At 39.0% G+C, this 19,621-nt stretch overlaps 1 protein-coding gene across 9 annotated transcripts in view; it reads left to right on the plus strand.

Annotated features, from left to right (window-relative positions):
• Nucleotides 1-10,543, plus strand: part of LOC139934666 (puratrophin-1-like) — a 112,455-nt gene extending 101,912 nt beyond the window's left edge. For 8 of the 9 annotated variants that reach the window (XM_071929001.1, XM_071929005.1, XM_071929006.1 and 5 more), the window contains 6 exons: nt 632-667; nt 1,057-1,191; nt 2,062-2,242; nt 3,650-3,766; nt 4,929-5,282; nt 8,466-10,543. In XM_071929001.1, the coding sequence (XP_071785102.1) occupies nt 632-667; nt 1,057-1,191; nt 2,062-2,242; nt 3,650-3,766; nt 4,929-5,282; nt 8,466-8,530 (888 nt within the window). In that variant the 3' untranslated portion in view covers nt 8,531-10,543. Of the gene's footprint in view, nt 1-631; nt 668-1,056; nt 1,192-2,061; nt 2,243-3,649; nt 3,767-4,928; nt 5,330-8,465 lie in introns of all 9 variants that reach the window. The other variant, XM_071929000.1, reaches the window with a different exon arrangement.
• Nucleotides 10,544-19,621: the final 9,078 nt, after the last annotated feature.

Here is a 19,621-nt window from a genome sequence, read left to right on the forward strand (position 1 = left end):
TAAAATGAATGTATTTTTATTATTTCCGTAAATTGACAGATTGTTGGGTTCAAGGACTGTGAAGTGTTTAAGACATTGTAGTTTTGGGTTATCAAGGTTTTTTTTATACTAAAAAGGCGAGATATCTTTTGGGGAAATTAAAATTAAATGCATGGTTTTCTTTGCCTATTTTAGTACTAATAATATAAATGCAGTTATTATATAGCACTTTATCTTACCCTAGGGCGCCCCAAAGTTGTTTTCCCAATGAGGTATGCAGAGCTTGTTTGAATTTTAGGATCCATTTATTATCAAAACACCGGGTAAAATGGTTTACAAGGGGCTGTCAGATGAAATACTAAGTTTCGTATTACTTTTGCAAAGTAATCAGATACAAATGTTTGAACAGAATAAGTATGTCTCTGTCAGATTCTTTGCTACGTTTCTTTGCTACGTTTACAAGCAGTTAAAAAACACTTTTTTTTCTACAAAACAAATTTGTCTCTTTTCAGATACAATGCTACAGTTTTTGTTACTTTTACAGAGTTATCAAACCCAATTGTCACCACAGAATAAGTTTGTTTCATACAGTCGTTGATACTATTACAATCAGTCATTAACAAACATTTGATTTTTTTTTTGTCTTTTGCAGGTTGATCTTCATGAGCAAGGTGAACTATTAAGACAGGTAAGAGGTTATGTAATCGCAGTAACGTTTAATCGCAGTCTGCATTTATCGTGGAAAAGTAGGGATTCAAACCCTAGTACTTCTGGTTCATTCCAAGCACCCTTGTTTACAGGTTCCCTCAGGCTTGTGAGCTACAGTGATTAAGTTCACTTGTTACAGACCTGGAAGATTTCATCTACAAAAGGGCAAGGCCATTTCCATTTTACAGAGGGGCACTTGAAATTTTCAATTTAATGGGAAAATTTGGAAGGGGCACCAAGGCCAATACCAGGGGGAATGGAGGCCATGATGTGCCTGTAATTCCTGGCCACCTGTTAGGCATCCTTGAGTTCTTTATCAGAAATATAATAATACTTATCTGATTATGTTTTAAACATTGTTCTCTGCAGGATGAGTTTTTGGTTTATCGAGGTCATAGGAAGTGCGTCCGTCACGCCTTCCTCTTTGAAGACATGATTTTATTCAGTAAGTCTAGGAGGACTGCCAGAGGACATGATGTGTACCACTACAAATTCAGCCTCAAGGTAAAATAGAAAATTACAGCTTTCAACTCACTGAGTAAAACCTACCCATATTTAAACGTTTGGACTCGATAAAGTGTTTGATTGTGATCTGGTAGGGCGGTCTAGTTCACCGTACCCCAATTTGACAAAAAGTAGTTAAGCATGACAACATTATGCTTACCAGAATAAGGTTACTAGCCAAACTTCCATGTCACAAGTACAATTTGTGACTGGTATCCTGCTCATTTTTGCTTAACAGAAAATGGTTATGCAATTTTTTCTGCTTAAGCAGTCTCCTTTGAAATTGGGGCATGGTGTTGTCAGCAGCAGAGTGTGGGTTTGATTCCTGGTCATGACACTTGTGTTATCAAGATAACATAATTGCTCTGTAAAAAGTTGGGTATAGGTAGTGCATTCTGTTCTACCAGTCAGCCGTCGATTTCACCAAACTCTTCTTAACTTAAGATTAATCTTAGGACTTATGTTGAGTCCCAACCCTGCACTGTAGCATGCAGACCTTAAGATTAACCCTAAGTTAGGATGAGTTACTGGTCCTACATAACTCGAGATAAGACGAGTCCTAACTCTTTGTGAAATCGACGGCAGGCTCCTTAGTGGATATGCCTACATCCTTGCAGACGTGAAGGGGGTAACCCTGTTTCAGCCCAGGAGTAGGTGGCAGCATTCCCCTGGTGTCAGTTTATTCCCCTGGTGCCAGCCCAAATCAGTTCAATGTAGCCCTCACCTTGAAGTGGCTGTCCAGCCTTATAATGTTGAATAGAAAGATCTTTGTGTTGTCAAAACTGTTGAGTTGTCGAGTAGACACTTTTTTTCTACCTCTTTGTTTCATTTCCGAATTTTTAAATTTTTTTTATTCCCCCCCGTTCACAGATGACAGATATTGGAATGACGGAAAGTATTGGCGAGAGTGGTCTGAAGCTCGAGATATGGTTTCGCCGACGTAAGACCAACGACAAGGCGTACACCCTCCATGCGCGCTCACACAGCGTCAAGCAAGCGTGGACTCAAGACATTAGCAAGTTGTTATGGAAACAAGCATTCAGGAGCAAAGGTGAGCTACTCAGTCCGTCAGGTCACTGTTTCATTGAGTTGCTAAGCTCAGGAAAGTCTTGCTTAGGAGTACATGTAATGGGTTACTGGCCAAAGCACAGGGCATTACTTCTTGGTTTCCTGCAAACTTTTGCTTAGGATCTTCATTTGGCTCGCATAATGACGTTCGGCAGTATCATGATGTTAATTAGTCTTACATGTAGCTCCTACTCAGTGCAGTCTATATAGTCAATTCCCTCCCCCAGAAAAAAAATAAACAGGACGGGTTGCCTGCCATGGGGGTTTATCCTGGGTTTTTTTCTGGCATGGTTGGGCGCATCACCTTGTAAACCTTTACAAGGTGCTAAAAGCATGTCAATGGGTCTCTTAATTCCAACTTGACATACTTGTCAAAAAATAATGGTTAAAATAATATTAACAAGTTCTTTCATTGCGCTTTATCTACTGGCGTTTCAAAGCTCTTATTATTAGTTTTTTAATAGTAAGACCCATTGATATAACACCTTTTAAAGGTTTACAAGGTGCTTCAGCACACCCAGCAGTCACTGCCAGAAACACTGGGGCAAACCCCTTCTCTTAACGACTTGAGGAAACCCGTAAACAAGGGCGCTTGGAACGAACCAGACATACAGGGTTAAGGCCAGTTTATAGTCGGTACGCGATAGTCCAGCGATGGAAATCTTGCTCGCAATCCTAAGACTGAGGCCTATACTAAAAACTGTGTCTTTTTATGATTGCGCATCAAGATTTCCATCGCGCGACCATCGAGCAAACGACTATTAACCAGCCTTTAACCCCTACTCTTTAGCCATAATCGAAATTGGGTTATGTGCATTACAAAATACTTAACACAATGGACCTATGGCTTTACGTCCTACCAAAAGAACATTGGTTGAAAATAGTGTTTTGCTCAAGGACATCAGTGTCAAGACCGGGACTTAGAGGCAATGTTAAGTTAATGGGGTCAAGTGTATGAGGGCAATATTAATAATTGTACGGAATTCGGGCTTTCCCTTTCCCTTTTTTTAAAATCCTCTAATAAGGTCAAATGTATGAGGGCAATATTAATAATTGTACGGAATTCGGGCTTTCTTTCCCTTTTTTAAATAATCCTCTTAGCTGATAAGAAACACCAGAACATGAGTCCAATGTGCTTGACTGCTCAGCCATGACGACAAGCCGTGCCTAATAGAATGCTATGAGACGCCGGTCGGGTGTGTCATACCTTTATTTAAGAACTACAAAAAATAACACGTGTTAAAGTACACAGAATAGAAAAAAAACTGGCCACCAGGCCACTCTCCAAATTAAAATATGGGGTTACGTCTGTCTTGCCAACAGAGAACTCAAAGTTACTTATTTGTATTATCAGTTGAACCTTAAACCTTTTTCGTGTTTTACTTTACAGAAGCCAGACAAGCTCAGCTGTCCTCCATGGGTGTAGGAAGTAAACCGTGTTTAGACATCAAACCAAATGAAGACAGAATCAACGATCGAGCGATATCCGTGAGAGATAAAGGCAAAGGTAGGCACAAAACATATTATTTTTAGTCTTGTATGCTTTGTAACCCTGTTCATGTATTTCCACTTCACTGCTTATGTTTCACTTAGTTACCTGTTCATGTTTGTTGTGTTGTCATTTAGCCTTCGAGAAAGACTCTGATAGGGTCGAAACGTCAGGCCATTTACTATTTTTTGCATTTAAACTCTTGGTTCATTTGGTTGGTAAGTTGTTTGTAACAGCTAATTCTATTTTCTCATTTTTAGTCTTCTCTTGAACTGAAACTTTCTTGTCTGCAAAAAAATTGTATTCTAACGCTCGATAAGTCATTTTGAGATATGATGGACACAACACAGGTGTTCTCCCTTAACGATGGTCTGCTGGCCTAATTCTGGTTAAAATATCAGAGGAACGGTCAAAATTCACTCCAGGTGGTCTGGCTGTCTAGTTTAGTGATGGAAAGCGTCATCATTTCACATGAAAATGGACTAACTTGTGAAAAAGCTGGCGGACTATGGCATGCTACATGTAACTGTACCTATAGGGACCAATTTCATAGAGCTGCTTAGCGGCCGATTTTGTGCTTGTACTGTGCAGTTTCTATTTCATAGCGCTGCCAACCCTAAGCACACGAAAAGGCATGCTAACCTTCCGGTGCTTACCGCACGAAAATAAATGACGTCACAATGCAAATCCACGGTAAACACGCAATATGGCCGCCCAATTTTTCTGCTAACCTGTGAAATAAGCTAAGGCTTAAGCAAATTTGTCTGCTTCAGTAAGCAGCAAATTTGCTTACCGTTAAGTAGCGCTATGAAATTGGGCCCTGGTCAGTAACTAAAGGAGTTAAAAAAATACATATTTCCTGGAACTTCATGGATAAACAACTAAATCTCATGTTGTGTGTACACCACATACACAATGTGCAAGTTGCATACAGTTGACTCTAGTTATAACAAGGTAACTTGGATTGGCCTAGCTCCTTGTAATCAGGCAGTGTTATAAGAGGACAGTAAAACAAAGAAACACAAAGCAGTAATGAGATTCGGGACATCTGAGAGACTTTTTATAAGCAGAACCTCTATTTAATAGCGCTCTTAGGAGCAAGAGCAAACTGTAAAATACAATGATGTTTGTGCAATCAACTGGATTTATTTAAAAGTTTTGTTCATGTCTTTGACCACAGCACCGCGGATGCGGAATTCAATCGCCATCACTTCCTTCAGTCCAAGTCAGCTCCTACATCTCAGCAGCCTGTCCAACCTCTCCTTATCCAGTGCCCCTTCCCCGTCTCGTAACAGCCGAGTCCGCGGCTCTATGAGCTCAATCCCCTTAGTGCTTAGCCAATCGTCTGGGGACACCCTCCTTGCGGAGTCCGAAAGCGGTAAGGTCGACCAGGCACTGAGTGAGGAGGAGGAGACCAGGGTCAGACTCCCAGAGGACGGGACGTCCAGTCGGAGTTCAGACAGTGGGAGTGTCTTCTCACCGGAGATGTTCCAGAGCACGGAGAGGGTGGATCGGTGCGAGTCCCCGGCCAGTGGTGGGTCCGATGAGAGTAGAAATGTTGTAGCTTGTAGTGTTACACAGGTGCGTAGTCCTGTCAGTGTTTGCTTGCTTGCTTGACTCATTCTTAATCTACAAATGTTGCACGCTGTGGTTGAGGTCTGAGGAAAAGCCAAGGGTGCCATTTGCCCACCAGGGCGCCATTTACCCACGAGAGCATACAAAACTAATGGACCCCATCACAGTGTGCAACAATTGTTTTTTTATACCATGGTAATGAATTGTAGGCGATCTGTAGTCGACTTTTACCACAAAATTGGCACCACTAAAAAGTTGATGATTAGTGGCCGTCGTTGAGTGGTGAAAATGACCAGCTGTGGGCACGATCAAAGTAACGTATCTGGTTGGGGTGCATGACTCATGTTCACCTGTGCCATGTACGTGTGTCTTTAGTACATATCCCACGATGGGTTCACGACCAATAAAAGTTCACAATATATTACTATGGTATAACAGTATTATACATTGCATAATTCCATTACTGGTTTCTGTTAGGGGGTGTAGGGAAGGTCAAACAGTGGTAATGTTGTGGGCCTGATTTCATGTAGCTGTTGGCCGCAGCATTTGAAGCTTTTATCTATGGAGAGTTGTAGCGCCAACAATTCTGCGCTAGTTGTGTGAGAGATGTACAAACAAACGGTTCTTGATATAAAACTCAAGAAACTTCAGAATTTTTTACTTCTGTTAATGATGGGCTGGGCAGTTGCTAAGCTAGCGCACCAGAAAATCATCCATTTCTTATGACAAACCTGATACTTGTTTGTACAAAAAAACCTCAAAAATGTTAGCTGCCTTAATTTTCTGTGGGCTTCAGGAAAATCGTTAGAGCCAGCTTGTGTGAAGTGGGTTTTTGCTAACAGTTGGAATTCGCCGAACTTCCAAACAGGTAGCAGAATTAAGCTTGGTTTCTGAATGGAGGCGATTCTGTTTCGTTTTTGTTCAATTCCCTGTTGACATGAACAAATTGTTCTCTGAAGGCAAATTTAGGAGGGGTGCGATGTACTTTGCATACAATGGCAAGTAATAGAGGCATCTGTTAAACACACAGAGGCCTTCACTAACTCATGATTGACAGGTCCACATTGGCTATGTGGATTGGAATACGGCTATGGCTGCATCGTCACGGTAACACGCACTAAGGCATAGGCCTACACTAACTCACTTGAAATGACAGGTCCATTTTGGCTATGTGGATTGGAACATGGCTACGGCTGCATGTAGTAGCATGCACTGAGGCATATGCTGCACCAACCAACAACCTTAGCAACAGTCAGAGTCGTCAATTCACCCAGTACCTAAAAGTGATCAATCAAAGGAAACTCCAGACAAGTTCATGCATATTCATGTCTAGTGCTGTTGTGCTCATTAACATATGTCTTGTGTTAGTTTTTGTTTATGGAGAGTAGTGACCCTGCATACCCAGCTCTTATTGGTCAGAGTGGAAATGCATAATTAATCCCTCATTGATGTGAAACATTATGAAACGTTTAACTGAAACATTGTTGATAACTTTGGCTGTGATGCAAAAAGGTTATCACAGGAAAAAGTGACGAGTAGCAGATTTACTTGCTGCACAGCAGTCCACCAGTCACAACCAAAATATATAGAATACATATACAATATTAACTGATACTCTTTATTGGCTAAGCAAAAATTGCCTGGGCTTAGTAAGTTTAGGTGGCTAGCACCATCAGAAATTGACCCCTGTTTTCCAAAAAGGTTATTTATCTGGGTGCAAAGGTTGACTATTGAACCGTTCCAACAGTATAGAAAGTAGTTCATCAATTGATATCATTTTGCTGTTTTTGCAAAGAATAGTACATGAAGAATAAGTTCCAAATCATAAAAGGCAACATTCCTTTTCAAGAGAATTAAAGGCAGTGGACACTATTGGTAATTACTCAAAATAATTATTAGCATAAAACCTTTCTCGATTACAAGTAATAGGGAGAGGTTGATGGTATAAAACACTGTGAGAAACGGCTCCCTCTGAAGTGACATAGTTTCCGAGGAAGAAGTAATTTTCCACGAATTTGATTTCGAGACCTCAGATTTAGAACTTGAAGTCTCGAAATCAACCATGTAAACGCACGCAACTTCGTGTGACAAGGGTGTTTTTTCCTTTCATTATTATCTCGCAACTTCGATGACTGATTGAGCTCAAATTTTCATAGGTTTGTTATTTAATGCATATGTTGAGATACACCAACTGTGAAGACTAGTCTTTGACAATGACCAATAGTGTCCACTGTCTTTAAGTGCTTACATCACAAATTGTTTCTAAAGTATCTGAAGTTTACACCAGACACTTGGTATCTGGTTGCCAAAATGCAGTGAGATGATCTTTAAGGCCAAGCAGCTGTTACGTCTTGCAATTTTTTCACTGGTGTCCTTTAAGCAGTTGCCGTTGAATCATTGAGCTTTACTCTGGGCATCATGTTCAACGTTGATTTTCTGATCATCAGACAAGTAGCACAATAGACATTCAATCTGTTATTAGTGATCACGCTAAATCTAAACAAACGTTTGGCCGTTTGGTCTTTGCAAATCAGAAAGATCTGGCAACTACCGGTACCCCTCAGGAAATGTGTATGTTACTTAGCAAACATTTAAATGGGGACCAGTTGCATTCAATATGCAATACAGTGCTTTACCTGTACCTTTGTGTACAGTGCTCTACTCTGGCTTGAAAGCAAAATATTCAAAAATCTGCCCCCAAAAATTTGTTTTGTGTTAAATTTGGCAACAATTTCAGCTTTATTCAGTGTGCCATATTTGAAGAGACAGATTTCATTTTTGGTCAAAGTTATTAAGCAAGAGATCACCGGCTGTTGATCCATTTAAACAACTTCTACATAAATTGTGCATTTCCTTAATCGGACAAGATGTCAGTCGGTGTAACGTGGGAGGATGTCTGGTACCACTACCCCCCCCCCCCTGTCATCCAATTAAGGGACAGGATGACACCCGGACTAAAAGTGTGTCGCACGATTACACGGAGAACACACACACCCAAATAATCGGACAATGAAGACATCAATCAATTACTGGCAATATTTCCTCTCATGGGCATACTTTGGCTGCGCTATTCATTGCGAAAGTGCCATAAGTCATTCTGTAATATATATTTATTGCTTTTGTGGTTTCTTTTTATTTTCAGGTCTGACATGTGTGGGGAATGATCAACCTGGTCAACTAAGGCGTAGCAGTGTCATGGGTTTATAGCCACGCCCTACTTAGTACCCCCCCCCCCCTGCCCTCGCACCCCCAGAGGTTTCAAGGTGTCATTGACACGTTTACAAATGAATGCTTTTCTCACAAACTGTTGTGGATATCCCAGACAACCCTTGGGCTACGTGTTTATCTCGTCAGTGTAGCCCTGTCTACAGGGTCCCACGGGGGTAGTCAAGTTGGACGTACTCTCCCTACAGAGTAAAAAGTTTCCGCCGTGGAAAGGCAGTTTCTTCTCGGGACAAATTAAGTCATTAACGCTGAGAAACGAGGCAAGAACTTCATCAGATCTGAGACTGGGAGGGAAAGACCCCCTTGCCCAAACATCAAGAAGTCATGCCAGTGTACAAAACCAGCAACCTCTACAAAGTGAGAAAGAACTTTGACAAGAACGAGGAGAGAGAATGAAAGACCCCGGCTATGTTGAATGTTCATGTTACGCTAAACCGTGTGGACATCGTTCCCCCCCCCCCTACCTTACGTGGGGATGTCCATCTTAATTAGGAGTCGTGGATCACGGACTAAGGCTTTGGTTGTGAGACAGAGACAGCTGTTAGGGGGTCATGTGTCATAAGCTAAGACGATTAATCGGAGGAGAAAACGGTTTTAAGACGAGGGAAATCCAGAGCTTGGGTTTCATGACACTTGATAGGAAGACGCTTCATCCAGAACTTTTGAAGTTTCATGATTTTGTTTCCGTGATGGGAAGGTACAGTGTTGGTTACTTAAAGTACACCTCCATCGAAGAGCCACCATTTTTATTGTGCCTTCGTTCAAACGAACCTAAACCAAACTGAGGCTGGAAGGTGGACAATAGTCTGAGCCCGTAATGAGAATGAGTGTTAATCATTGTTACTGTATACAGGGAACCGGATAGTATGATGAATAGGCCTAATGGTAAAGGTCACATACACACCCTGATTAAAGGTCTGAATGAAGTATAGTTGTGTTTTACAGATAGTCAACCACTCATGTCAAATTACCAAGAACTTGACGACTGACAACCTGTCTTTTAAGAGCAAATCTGCTCAACGTCAAAATAAGGTTCTTTATTAGACGCACTTTGCAGTTAAGTACTCGGTTTGCTACAGCAGTGTGGCATTGGTATAATATCACTGAAATCATATAAAGTGTGTTTGGGCAAAGAATAAAACTCAAAATTTTCGGAAGTCAGTTAGTCTCTCAACAAACCCATGCTACAAAGCTCCACGTACAACTCGTCACAAAATAGCAAGTGCACTTGCAGTCAAAACTGTAGTGTTATAAATATCGTCAGTGTCTTAACAAGTCTTATTTATTTTAATCAAGCTTATTTTGTAGATAACCTATAAACAAATAAATGCACTTTGTTTCATTGTAAGAAAAAGAGGAAAAAAATTGGAGGCTCAAGATTGGATACTAGTTTTTGATTTTTCTGAAAGATGTAGGACTAATCATGAAGGAAATCTGTGTTTGATGACTGGTAAACTATGCAGTTTAATTTACATACAAAGATACATGGGATGAATGTATTGGCAAGTGATGTACTATGACATAGCACAATTCCCTCTGCCAAGATTTGTTGTTGGGGGAGGGGGGACTATGGATGAGATAATACTTATCGAGGTTAAAAGCTTAAACATGAAATCCAAGAAGCACCATGAACAAATCTCTTTAGAGGTGTGATAAATTGTGGTTTTGAAAAAGAACTGCTATTTTGTTTTGTTTTATATATTCTATTCTTCTCTTAAAGCAACAGGTTACCTCCCCAAGTACCTTTTATAAGTAGACAACAAAATGGCCTTATACAAAAATGCAGCCGAGCAAGTACTTCTCGGGGGCAGATTTTTTTACAGTGTAAATTATTAGTCTATAAATTGACTGCCATTTGTAAAAGCACTGACCAAAAAAAAGCAATTTTACAAAAAGCAAAATGTCTTATGGCTTTGATAGAATTTGTAGTCCTTGTACGTGTGTAAATATGTAACAGTAAAACCACCAACAACCATTCTTAAATGATGGTGCTAACTTATTTGTTTTTTGTTGTTTATTTTTTAAGGATATAATCTTGCCTTATGACTCTCGCATATCTTGACAAACATAAAAAGAGGACAAACTCTTTTTGGGGGGAAATAAAATGTTTAAAGCGCCAGAGGGTCCTGTAAGGTTTTCTGAAGAAACATTTATGTTATGGACACTTTAAAAAGTATTCCAAGCAAAATTTGAAGTAAATTATGAATTGAACTGAACATTAAAAAGGGAAAGCATAAAATGATGCTTAATTCGGAAATGTCCGTCGCTCTTTGTGAAGTTGAGCTTAGCCAAAAAGTTACCCAAATGAAATTTATAAAGACCAGAAGAAAAAAATATTAAGTGGCTTTCTTGCTTTGGCTACAGCTGTTGCTAAGGTTGTTGTAATGAGCATCCCATGCTTCAATGCATGTTCCCATGACGATACAGCCACAGCCACTCATTCTGAAGCTACAAGATTGGGTAGCGGAAAACTTTTCTCAACTTCTGTTTATGGTCCAAAGCGGAGGGTTCAGAAAAATAACTTGCAGAAAATTAGTAAGTCTGAAAATCCATGTCTTCCATACTTACAGAGAACTAGAAAAGTAGAAAAAAATTGGTTTTATAAAAAAAAAATGGGACCAAAAGTTTTAAACTTTTGAGCTTATAAATGGTTGCTAAGAGAATGTTTACCTTTGTTTGGACAAGATTTGTGGAGAATTATTCTCAATTTTAGTGTTGAGAGTTTATTATTTTATTTTTGTTGTAAGTTTTAAATGTATTTACGTTCTTTACAGAGCTTTAATCCGTAATTATGTAGAAATGTAATTAATTTTTGTATTTATAACCATTAGGTGAGATTGGGTTTTGCAACTAGAAGCATTTTATAATGCATCAATGTGAATATATTCTATTAACTCATAAAAAGCAAACGTAAAAACTCAGCGAGAATTTTAATACTGAAGTTGTACTGTCCGTTCTCTCATCAAAGACTTAACAGATGTATTTTTGATTATTTTGGTTCGAACAAGGAAATCTTGACTAGAGCGTGGACTTGAACTTGCGACCTCTGCATTCAAGTGCTTGCAAGCCCAAATGTTGGCAGTATCCTTATTTGTCAATATCTCTGTGCTTGGATACCAGTCAAAAACCATTCAACAGGTCCGAATTTCATACAGCTGCTTAAGCAGAAAAAGTAGCTAAGTGCAACAAAAGTTTGCTTACCAGATAAAGGTTACACGCCAAACTACCATGTTACTTGTACAATTTGTGACTGGTATCCTGCCCATCACAGAAAAATGTTACGCAATACTTTCTGCTTAAGCATCTCTATGAAATTGGGCCAATGGATCACACCCAAGTTTATGATATGACCTGGGAAGCGGTTTGTCCGTTGTCAGTTTTACTTTAATCTATTAACCTCTTCAGAGCTGTCTGCGTGGTACTGGCATGGTTTCTGTTAGTCACTCCATTGCCCACCTTTGATTTGTCAAACAGGTACAGGGCCAATTTTCAGGAAGCCTGTAAGCATAACAAAGTGCCTAGCACAGAAAAATCTTGCTTAACACAAACTGGTTACCAGTCAAAGATCCATAAAGTTTACAAAGTTGCAACTGGTGCCCAGTCTTTTTTTGCTTAGCAAAGAAATATGCTATGCAGTATTTTCTGCTAAACAGCTTTATAAAATTGGGCCCTGGTCTACAAACTCAGTCATATTTTTCACATAAACCAAAGGCTTTGGCGAATCGTCAAACTTAAGCGAAGCTTATATAATAATTATGTCAGTTTGAAAATTAGCTGTGAATTAATTGTTGATTGTCTTCCAGATTTCATAATGTCTTCCTAAAAGCTATGGCCTGTGTAGACCGATGGACAATGTCGTCATTGGTCTAACATGAGATGTCTTTCCCTTAAAGTGTTAAAGGCACTGGACACCTTTAAGAGAACCACCAAAGAAGACAGCCTTGTTGCACAAACTTGTGTGCTTTCAGATGCCAAATGAAAGGCTTCAAGCCTGAAGTCTTTTAATATTTGAGTGAGAAATTACCTGTTTCTCCACAACTGCGTTACTTCAGAGGGAGCTGTTTTATACTATCAACCTCTCCCCATTGCTTGTAACCAAGTTAGTTTGTATGCTAATGATTATTTTTTAGTAATTAGCAACAGTGTCCATGCCTTTAAGGAGTATCATGGTCTAATTTGTTTTGTTGATAGAAGGTTGCTTGACCCATAGAGAAAGGTCTGTGGTCCTTTCTCTATGCTTGACCTATCTCAAAAATCGTTTGAGGGAAGTAAAACAATTCCCATGAGCTCTAGTAATAACAACAGACTGGAGAGTGCAACCAATAAATGAACAAATTATTGTTAAACTAATACAACCATTTACATATATAGGGCTTACAGTCGTCATGGAAAATAGAATTATGGACTGTTTTTAGATAATCATGCAAATAAACCCGAGCTGTATCACGCGGTATAACAGTTTTTTAATATCATTTTGTTCATATTTGGAAAGTAAGTTGCATTAAAACTTTACGGCTGGAAAGTTCATTTTATACTAATGTGTTAGTGTACCACAGTTGTTACAATTATTTCAAACTCCCCCAAAACAGCATGTTCAAATAAGGTCATGTAAAAATTGGGTGTCAGCGTTGAACAGTTTTCCTTAGTCATAGAAAAAAAAGGCATTGTTTGAGCGACACCACTCTCAGAGTACAGTAATACATCAGCCGTCATAGTTGATAGAATCATGCTCACGTCAGTCCTTAACAAACCTTAGTAATTATGACAGTGGGCTCCATGTCAGACTGACTAATTACATGATGTACACGACCCTGTCAGTTAATCCTCTACCCCCCCCCCCCTCCCCCCAGTCCTCCACACCTAGTTACTTGACTCATATCCTAAGAACCCTGGATTCTTATGGCCACCCCCAACTGGGGGTTGCTATCTTATTCTCTCGCTCTTTCTTTTCCCCTGTTTCGGTGTTGTCATCTTGAGCCGAGGAAAGTCATTGTGAATGGAAGACAATAACCCTGTTTTGCTTTCAAACTTGTATTTTCTTTTGCATTATGCGGGATAAGATGTGAAGTCTAGTTGGTAAGACACTGCTCTAGAATTGCAAAGGCCGTGGGTTCAAATCCAGCTCGAGTATTAGGCCTGTGGTTTTTTTCACAGGACTTGGGACAGTACTGAGTATACAGTGCTAACACCATTCGGTGTATATGGGTAAAACCAAAATTAATATTCTTTATCTCGATGCAAATTTAACATCTATTAAAATGTGAAGTATAGTCTTGCAAATCTTTGGTGTGGTATGCTTTACCAAGGTCATGGCCATGTCCTAATAAGTAGTGGCTACAGCTTTGGCCGTTGTTAAGGCTGTTGCTATGGGCTCCCTATGCTTCAACACTAAGCCACAGCCACAGCTCCTAATTCTGACTCAGATGATTGCCCTTTCCAGCTTTTGAGCTTTAACTTTGATTACCTACACTTTCAAAACAGAAATTCAAACAGGCGGACAGTGCCCAAGCCTAGTTGAAGCCAAAGTCGTGGTTCGAAAAGAACCTTTGTATTTCACACACCTAGTTCTTATAATTGCTAAAAACACTATTTCCAATATGCAACCTGGGGTGGATTTCGCAAAGGTAGTCCTAACTTAGGACTAGTCCTAAGCAATGCTAAGAGATAGGACTGGTCCTAAGTTAGGACCAGTAACTCATCCTAACTTGGGACTGGTCCTATCTCTTAGCATTGCCTAAGACTAGTCCTAAGTTAGGACTACCTTTGTGAAATCCACCCCTGCACCCATTGTTCAATCAAGTGTGCAACGTACAATTGTTCATTATTTAACTACATTTTTGTGTGTGTCATACTCTACTCGTCCCTGAAAGCTAGCCCCTCGATGTTGTCATTGACTTCAATGATTCATGCCTTGTAATACCATGGCAGTAAATGTAAAAGCAAGTGTTCATGTTCAGTTAACACAGATATTAACTGTGGAAGCTATAAAGCTATCCTCATGCTATCTAGTCAATGCTTCACATTCTCATGTTACTTGTATGCATGGGGTTTATTGCTACTTCCAGCTTAAAGGCAGTGGACACTATTGGTAATTACTCAAAATAGTTATCATCATAAAACCTTTCTTGAATACGAGTAATGGGGAGAGGTTGATAGTATAAAACATTGTGAGAAACGGCTCCCTCTGAAGTGACGTAGTTTTCGTGAAAGAAGTCATTTTCCACGAATTTGATTTCGAGACCTCAAGTTTAGAACTTGAGGTCTCGAAATCAACCATCTAAACGCACACAACTTCGTGTGACAAGGGTGTTTTTTCTTTCATTATTATCTCAACAACTTCTACGACCGATTGAGCTCAAATTTTCACAGGTTTGTTATTTTATGCATATGTTGAGATACACCAACTGTGAAGGCTAGTCTTTGACAATAACCAATAGTGTCCACTGCCTTTAAAAGCTGAAACATTGGTTTACCTTTATTGTTTCTCATTGACCTAGATTTGCTCATAAATACAACAGTTTCTCATTTACCAAATTTTCTTTCTAGGTATATCAGTAACATTTATTTCAATGCTGTTATCCCTTACAATAATGCACATACATTCTTACCTACAAGTTTTCCTTTATAAATGTTCTCATTTACCAAATATCATCATTCACCTAAATTTCATAATTTCACTTTGGTATTCATATCAAACCTAGTTTTATTCCCTCTTTGAACTTGAAGCTGTCTGTAGAATACGATCAAGTACCAAGTATAACAAAAATTGTTACCTCCTCTTTGTAACACTGTGAAAAGGCAAACCACAGCTTTCCACTTTCTTGCAGAAATATAGAGGTAAAACCCGGCCAATGAATTCCGGACGAGCCTCTAACAATGGTCTTGTCTATCTCTATAGTACTGTGAGGCATGGTTTATGGTGTGATCATATCACACTTTGCCAATAGGATGGTGTTGCTGCGCCACTTTCTTTAAAAGGAAACACAGATTGCGACCACAAACCCCACTCCCTTCCTCGGTGAGCTCTTAATGACTATCCAATCCATCAGAATGGTGGCTTTTTCTCAAATGTTCATGTATGTGCTGTTCATGTTCTGCTTGTGCATGATATAGTTCATCTGAACTGAAGAATAAATAGCTAGGGAGGTTAATGCTTCTCGGGACTAGTTCGGCTGCGAAGCACAAATCTCTGTTTTATAGACTAGCAGCAAAAGTTAAATATTGTGTTAAAACATAACAAGTCCGAATGTGTGTAATATCACACTATGTCCATGTTGTTATGCAGGGACAATTCAACGGTTGAGTATTTGAGCGACGGTTTTAAAACGTTGAGTAGAAACCAACAGTTCAATATATTTATACACGGAGTGATTGGGACTGACATACTTGCAGTCATCGTCATGTAAAAGAATCCAACGTTTGACATTTGTAGAGAGATTTCAAGTGTTCATTAAGCTTCTTCTCCCGACAACCATTCTGGCAAATTCCATTAGTTCCTCGCTGATCGAGGCGGAATAATTCAATGCACTCTACCCTTGTTTTCCTTTTTCTACACCCCCCCCTTTTTTGCAAATGTCATAAACGTGATTTGGAGTTTGGATATTTTTAAACGGTTACTAATGGTGTTTGTCAATCTATACCTGGCGAGTGTTTACCCCCCACTGTGCTGGCTGTGTAGGGAGATAGATAGATGTACAGATATGTAGGCCAATGGACGCACAGCCCGGCCTGGTTTCGTTCTCAGGTCATAACCCTCGCTGTAGTATTCTGTCATTCATCATGAAGTCCAACGTGAAGTTCAATGTCTGGAAAGTCACAGTGTAGACTGCAGAATATCTGCAGAATATCCGCAGAATGTGTGTATTAAGTAGAGGAAACTCTTTATAACGAGGCAATGGGGAGGCTTTAGGAAGGCAGGACATAATTCCCCCCCCCCACCTCCTCTGAAGAGATTGGTGTAGATGATCAATAATTATTAATCCTGATTTGATATATCCGTCTGTTATGAGAAATTACCCGAACCTTAGTGTGATGGACAATTTCTAGAGGCAGAAAATGAAATTACCGGAAAAAGAAAACAGATTGACTCATAATTATGTCGTTGTCATAACAAAGCGTGATTGCTGTACAGCTGTTTTGCATAATCACTGTAAATGATAGGTTGCAATGATATGATATTAAAGGAACACGTTGCCTTGGATCGGACGAGTTGGTCAAAACAAAAGCGTTTGTAACCGTATTTTATAAAATGCATATGGTTGGAAAGATGTTTTAAAAGTAGAATACAATGATCCACACAAGTTTGCCTCGAAATTGCGTGGTTTTCCTTCTACTGTGCGACCTAACATGGTCGGCCATTTATGGGAGTCAAAATTTTGACCCCCATAAATGGCCGACGTGTTAGTCGACGAGGTAAAAGGAAAACCACGCAATTTCGGGGCATGTTTGTGTGGATCATTGTATTCTACTTTTACAACATCTTTCTACCCATATGCATTTTATAAAAAACGGTTACAAACGCTTTTCAAAGACCAACTCGACCGCTCCAAGGCAACGTGTTCCTTTAAGCAGCCATCCAAGCCCAAATGCAATTTGCCCGCAATTATGGCATCTATTGTCATACATTTATTGTAACATAAACATCAACATAAAGTGAATAACGATACTAGTATTTAAACAGATTTCTCTACCAATGAGCTTCCAATTTTCTTTTTGTAACTGTGTCATCATGTAACCACAATAAACTTGAATTTTTATTTAAACATGAACTGATGTCGATATATAATTTTGATCAAAATACTGGACTTACCCCGTGTGTCTTTTTCAATATTTGGCCCAAATTTGATAAAAATGCTTGACTTACCTCTTGTGTCTTTTTCTAATATTTGGACTACTTTGATAAAAATGCTACACATACCCTTTGTGCCTTTTTCAATATTTCGCTCAAATTTGATGAAAATACTGGACTTACCCCTTGTGTCTTTTCCATATTTTGCTCAAATTTGATAAAAAAATACTGGAGTTTGCCCCTGGTGTTTTTTTCAATATTTGGCCCAAATTTCAAAAAAAAAAAAATGCTGGACTTACCCCTTGTGTCTTTTTCAATATTTGGCTCAAATTTGATAAAAATGCTGGACTTACACCCCTTGTGTCTTTTGCAATATTTGACCAAAATTTGATAAAAATGCTGGAGTTGCCCCTTGTGTCTTTTTCAAAATTTGGTCAAAATTTGATTAAAAAAAACCTGGACTTACCCTTTGTTTCTTTTTCAATATTTGCCCCCCCCCCCCACAAAAAAGCTGCACTTACCCATTGTGTCTTTTCCATATTTCGCTCAAATTTGATAAAAATACTGGACTAACCCCTGGTGTCTTTTTCAATCTTTGCCATATTTTGCTTAAATTTGAACAAAATGATGGACTTACCCCTTGTGCCTATTTCAATATTTGGCCCAACTTTGATAAAAATGCTGGACTTACTTACCCCTTGTGTCAGTGTCAATATTTGGCCCAAATTTGAATAAAATGCTGGACTTGCCCCTTGTGTCTGTTTCAAAATTTGGCTAAAATTTCATAAAAACACTTGTGTCTATTTCCATATTTGCACCCCCCCCCCCCAAAAAAAAAAGAAAAATACAATATTCGGCCCAAACTTGATAAAAATACTGGACTTACCCCTTGTGTCTATTTCAATATTTGGCCAAGTAAAAAACAAATATGCTGAACTTACCCCTCATTCCTTTTTAAATATTTGGCCCAAATATGATAACAATGCTGAACTTACCCCTTGAAGAATGCAAAGCTTAATCCTCGCAATTTTTTAAATAAAGTTTAATTTCCCCCCTCTCCGAAAAACTCTAGAATAAATTGTTTTAGGTTAAGGTAACTCTTTGCTTAGCAAGTTTTAAGTAAATCTTTTCTTGAGAAGATATTCACCATTCACCTCCTGAAACATTTCATTTGAGTGCAGAGCTAACAAATTTTTAATTAAAGGAACACGTTGCCTTGGATCGGACGAGTTGGTCAAAACAAAAGTGTTTGTAACCGTTTTTTATAAAATGCATATGGTTGGAAAGATGTTTTAAAAGTAGAATACAATGATCCACACAAGTTTGCCTCGAAATTGCGTGGTTTTCCTTCTACTGTGCGAACTAACATGGTCGGCCATTTATGGGAGTCAAAATTTTGACCCCCATAAATGGCCGACGTGTTAGTCGACGAGGTAAAAGGAAAACCACGCAATTTCGAGGCATGTTTGTGTGGATCATTGTATTCTACTTTGACATCTTTCTACCCATATGCATTTTATAAAAAACGGTTACAAACGCTTTTCAAAGACCAACTCGAGGAGCACAAATTACCCCAGAATTATTTTCACCCAACTGTTAAAGACAGTGGACACTATTGGTAATTGTCAAAGATTAGTCTTCACAGTTGGTGTATCTAAACGTATGCATAAAATAACAAACCTGTGAAAATTTGAGCTCAATCGGTCATCGAACTTGCGAGGTAACAATGAAAAAAAAAAAATCGTCACACGAAGTTGTGTGCTTTCAAAAAATTATAAGCACAAAACCTTACTTGGTAATGAGTAATGGGGAGAGGTTGATAGTATAAAAAATTGCGAGAAACAGCTCCCTCTGAAGTGACGTAGTTTCCGAGAGAGAAGTAATTTTCATCGAATTTGATTTCGAGACCTCAGATTTAGAATTTGAGGTCTCGAAATCAAGCATCTGAAAGCACACAACTTTGTGTGACAAGGGTGTTTTTTCTTTCATTATTATCTCGCAACTTCGACGACCAATTGAGCTCAAATTTTCACAGGTTTGTTATTTTGTGCATATATTGAAATACACCAAGTGAGAAGACTATAGTCTTTGACAATTACCAATAGTTTCCACAACCTTAACGACAGAGAATAGTTCATGGCCCAACGCTTTGAATCGAGCAGAGTCTTGAAGGCAGTGGACACTATTGGTAATTACTAAAAATATTTATTAGCATAAAACTTTACTTGGTAACGAGTAATGGTGGGGAGAGGTTGATTATATAAAACACTGTGAGAAACGGCTCC

This window comes from Asterias amurensis, chromosome 3 (genome assembly GCF_032118995.1).
Source record: "Asterias amurensis chromosome 3, ASM3211899v1".
Taxonomy (NCBI): Eukaryota; Metazoa; Echinodermata; class Asteroidea; order Forcipulatida; family Asteriidae; genus Asterias; species Asterias amurensis.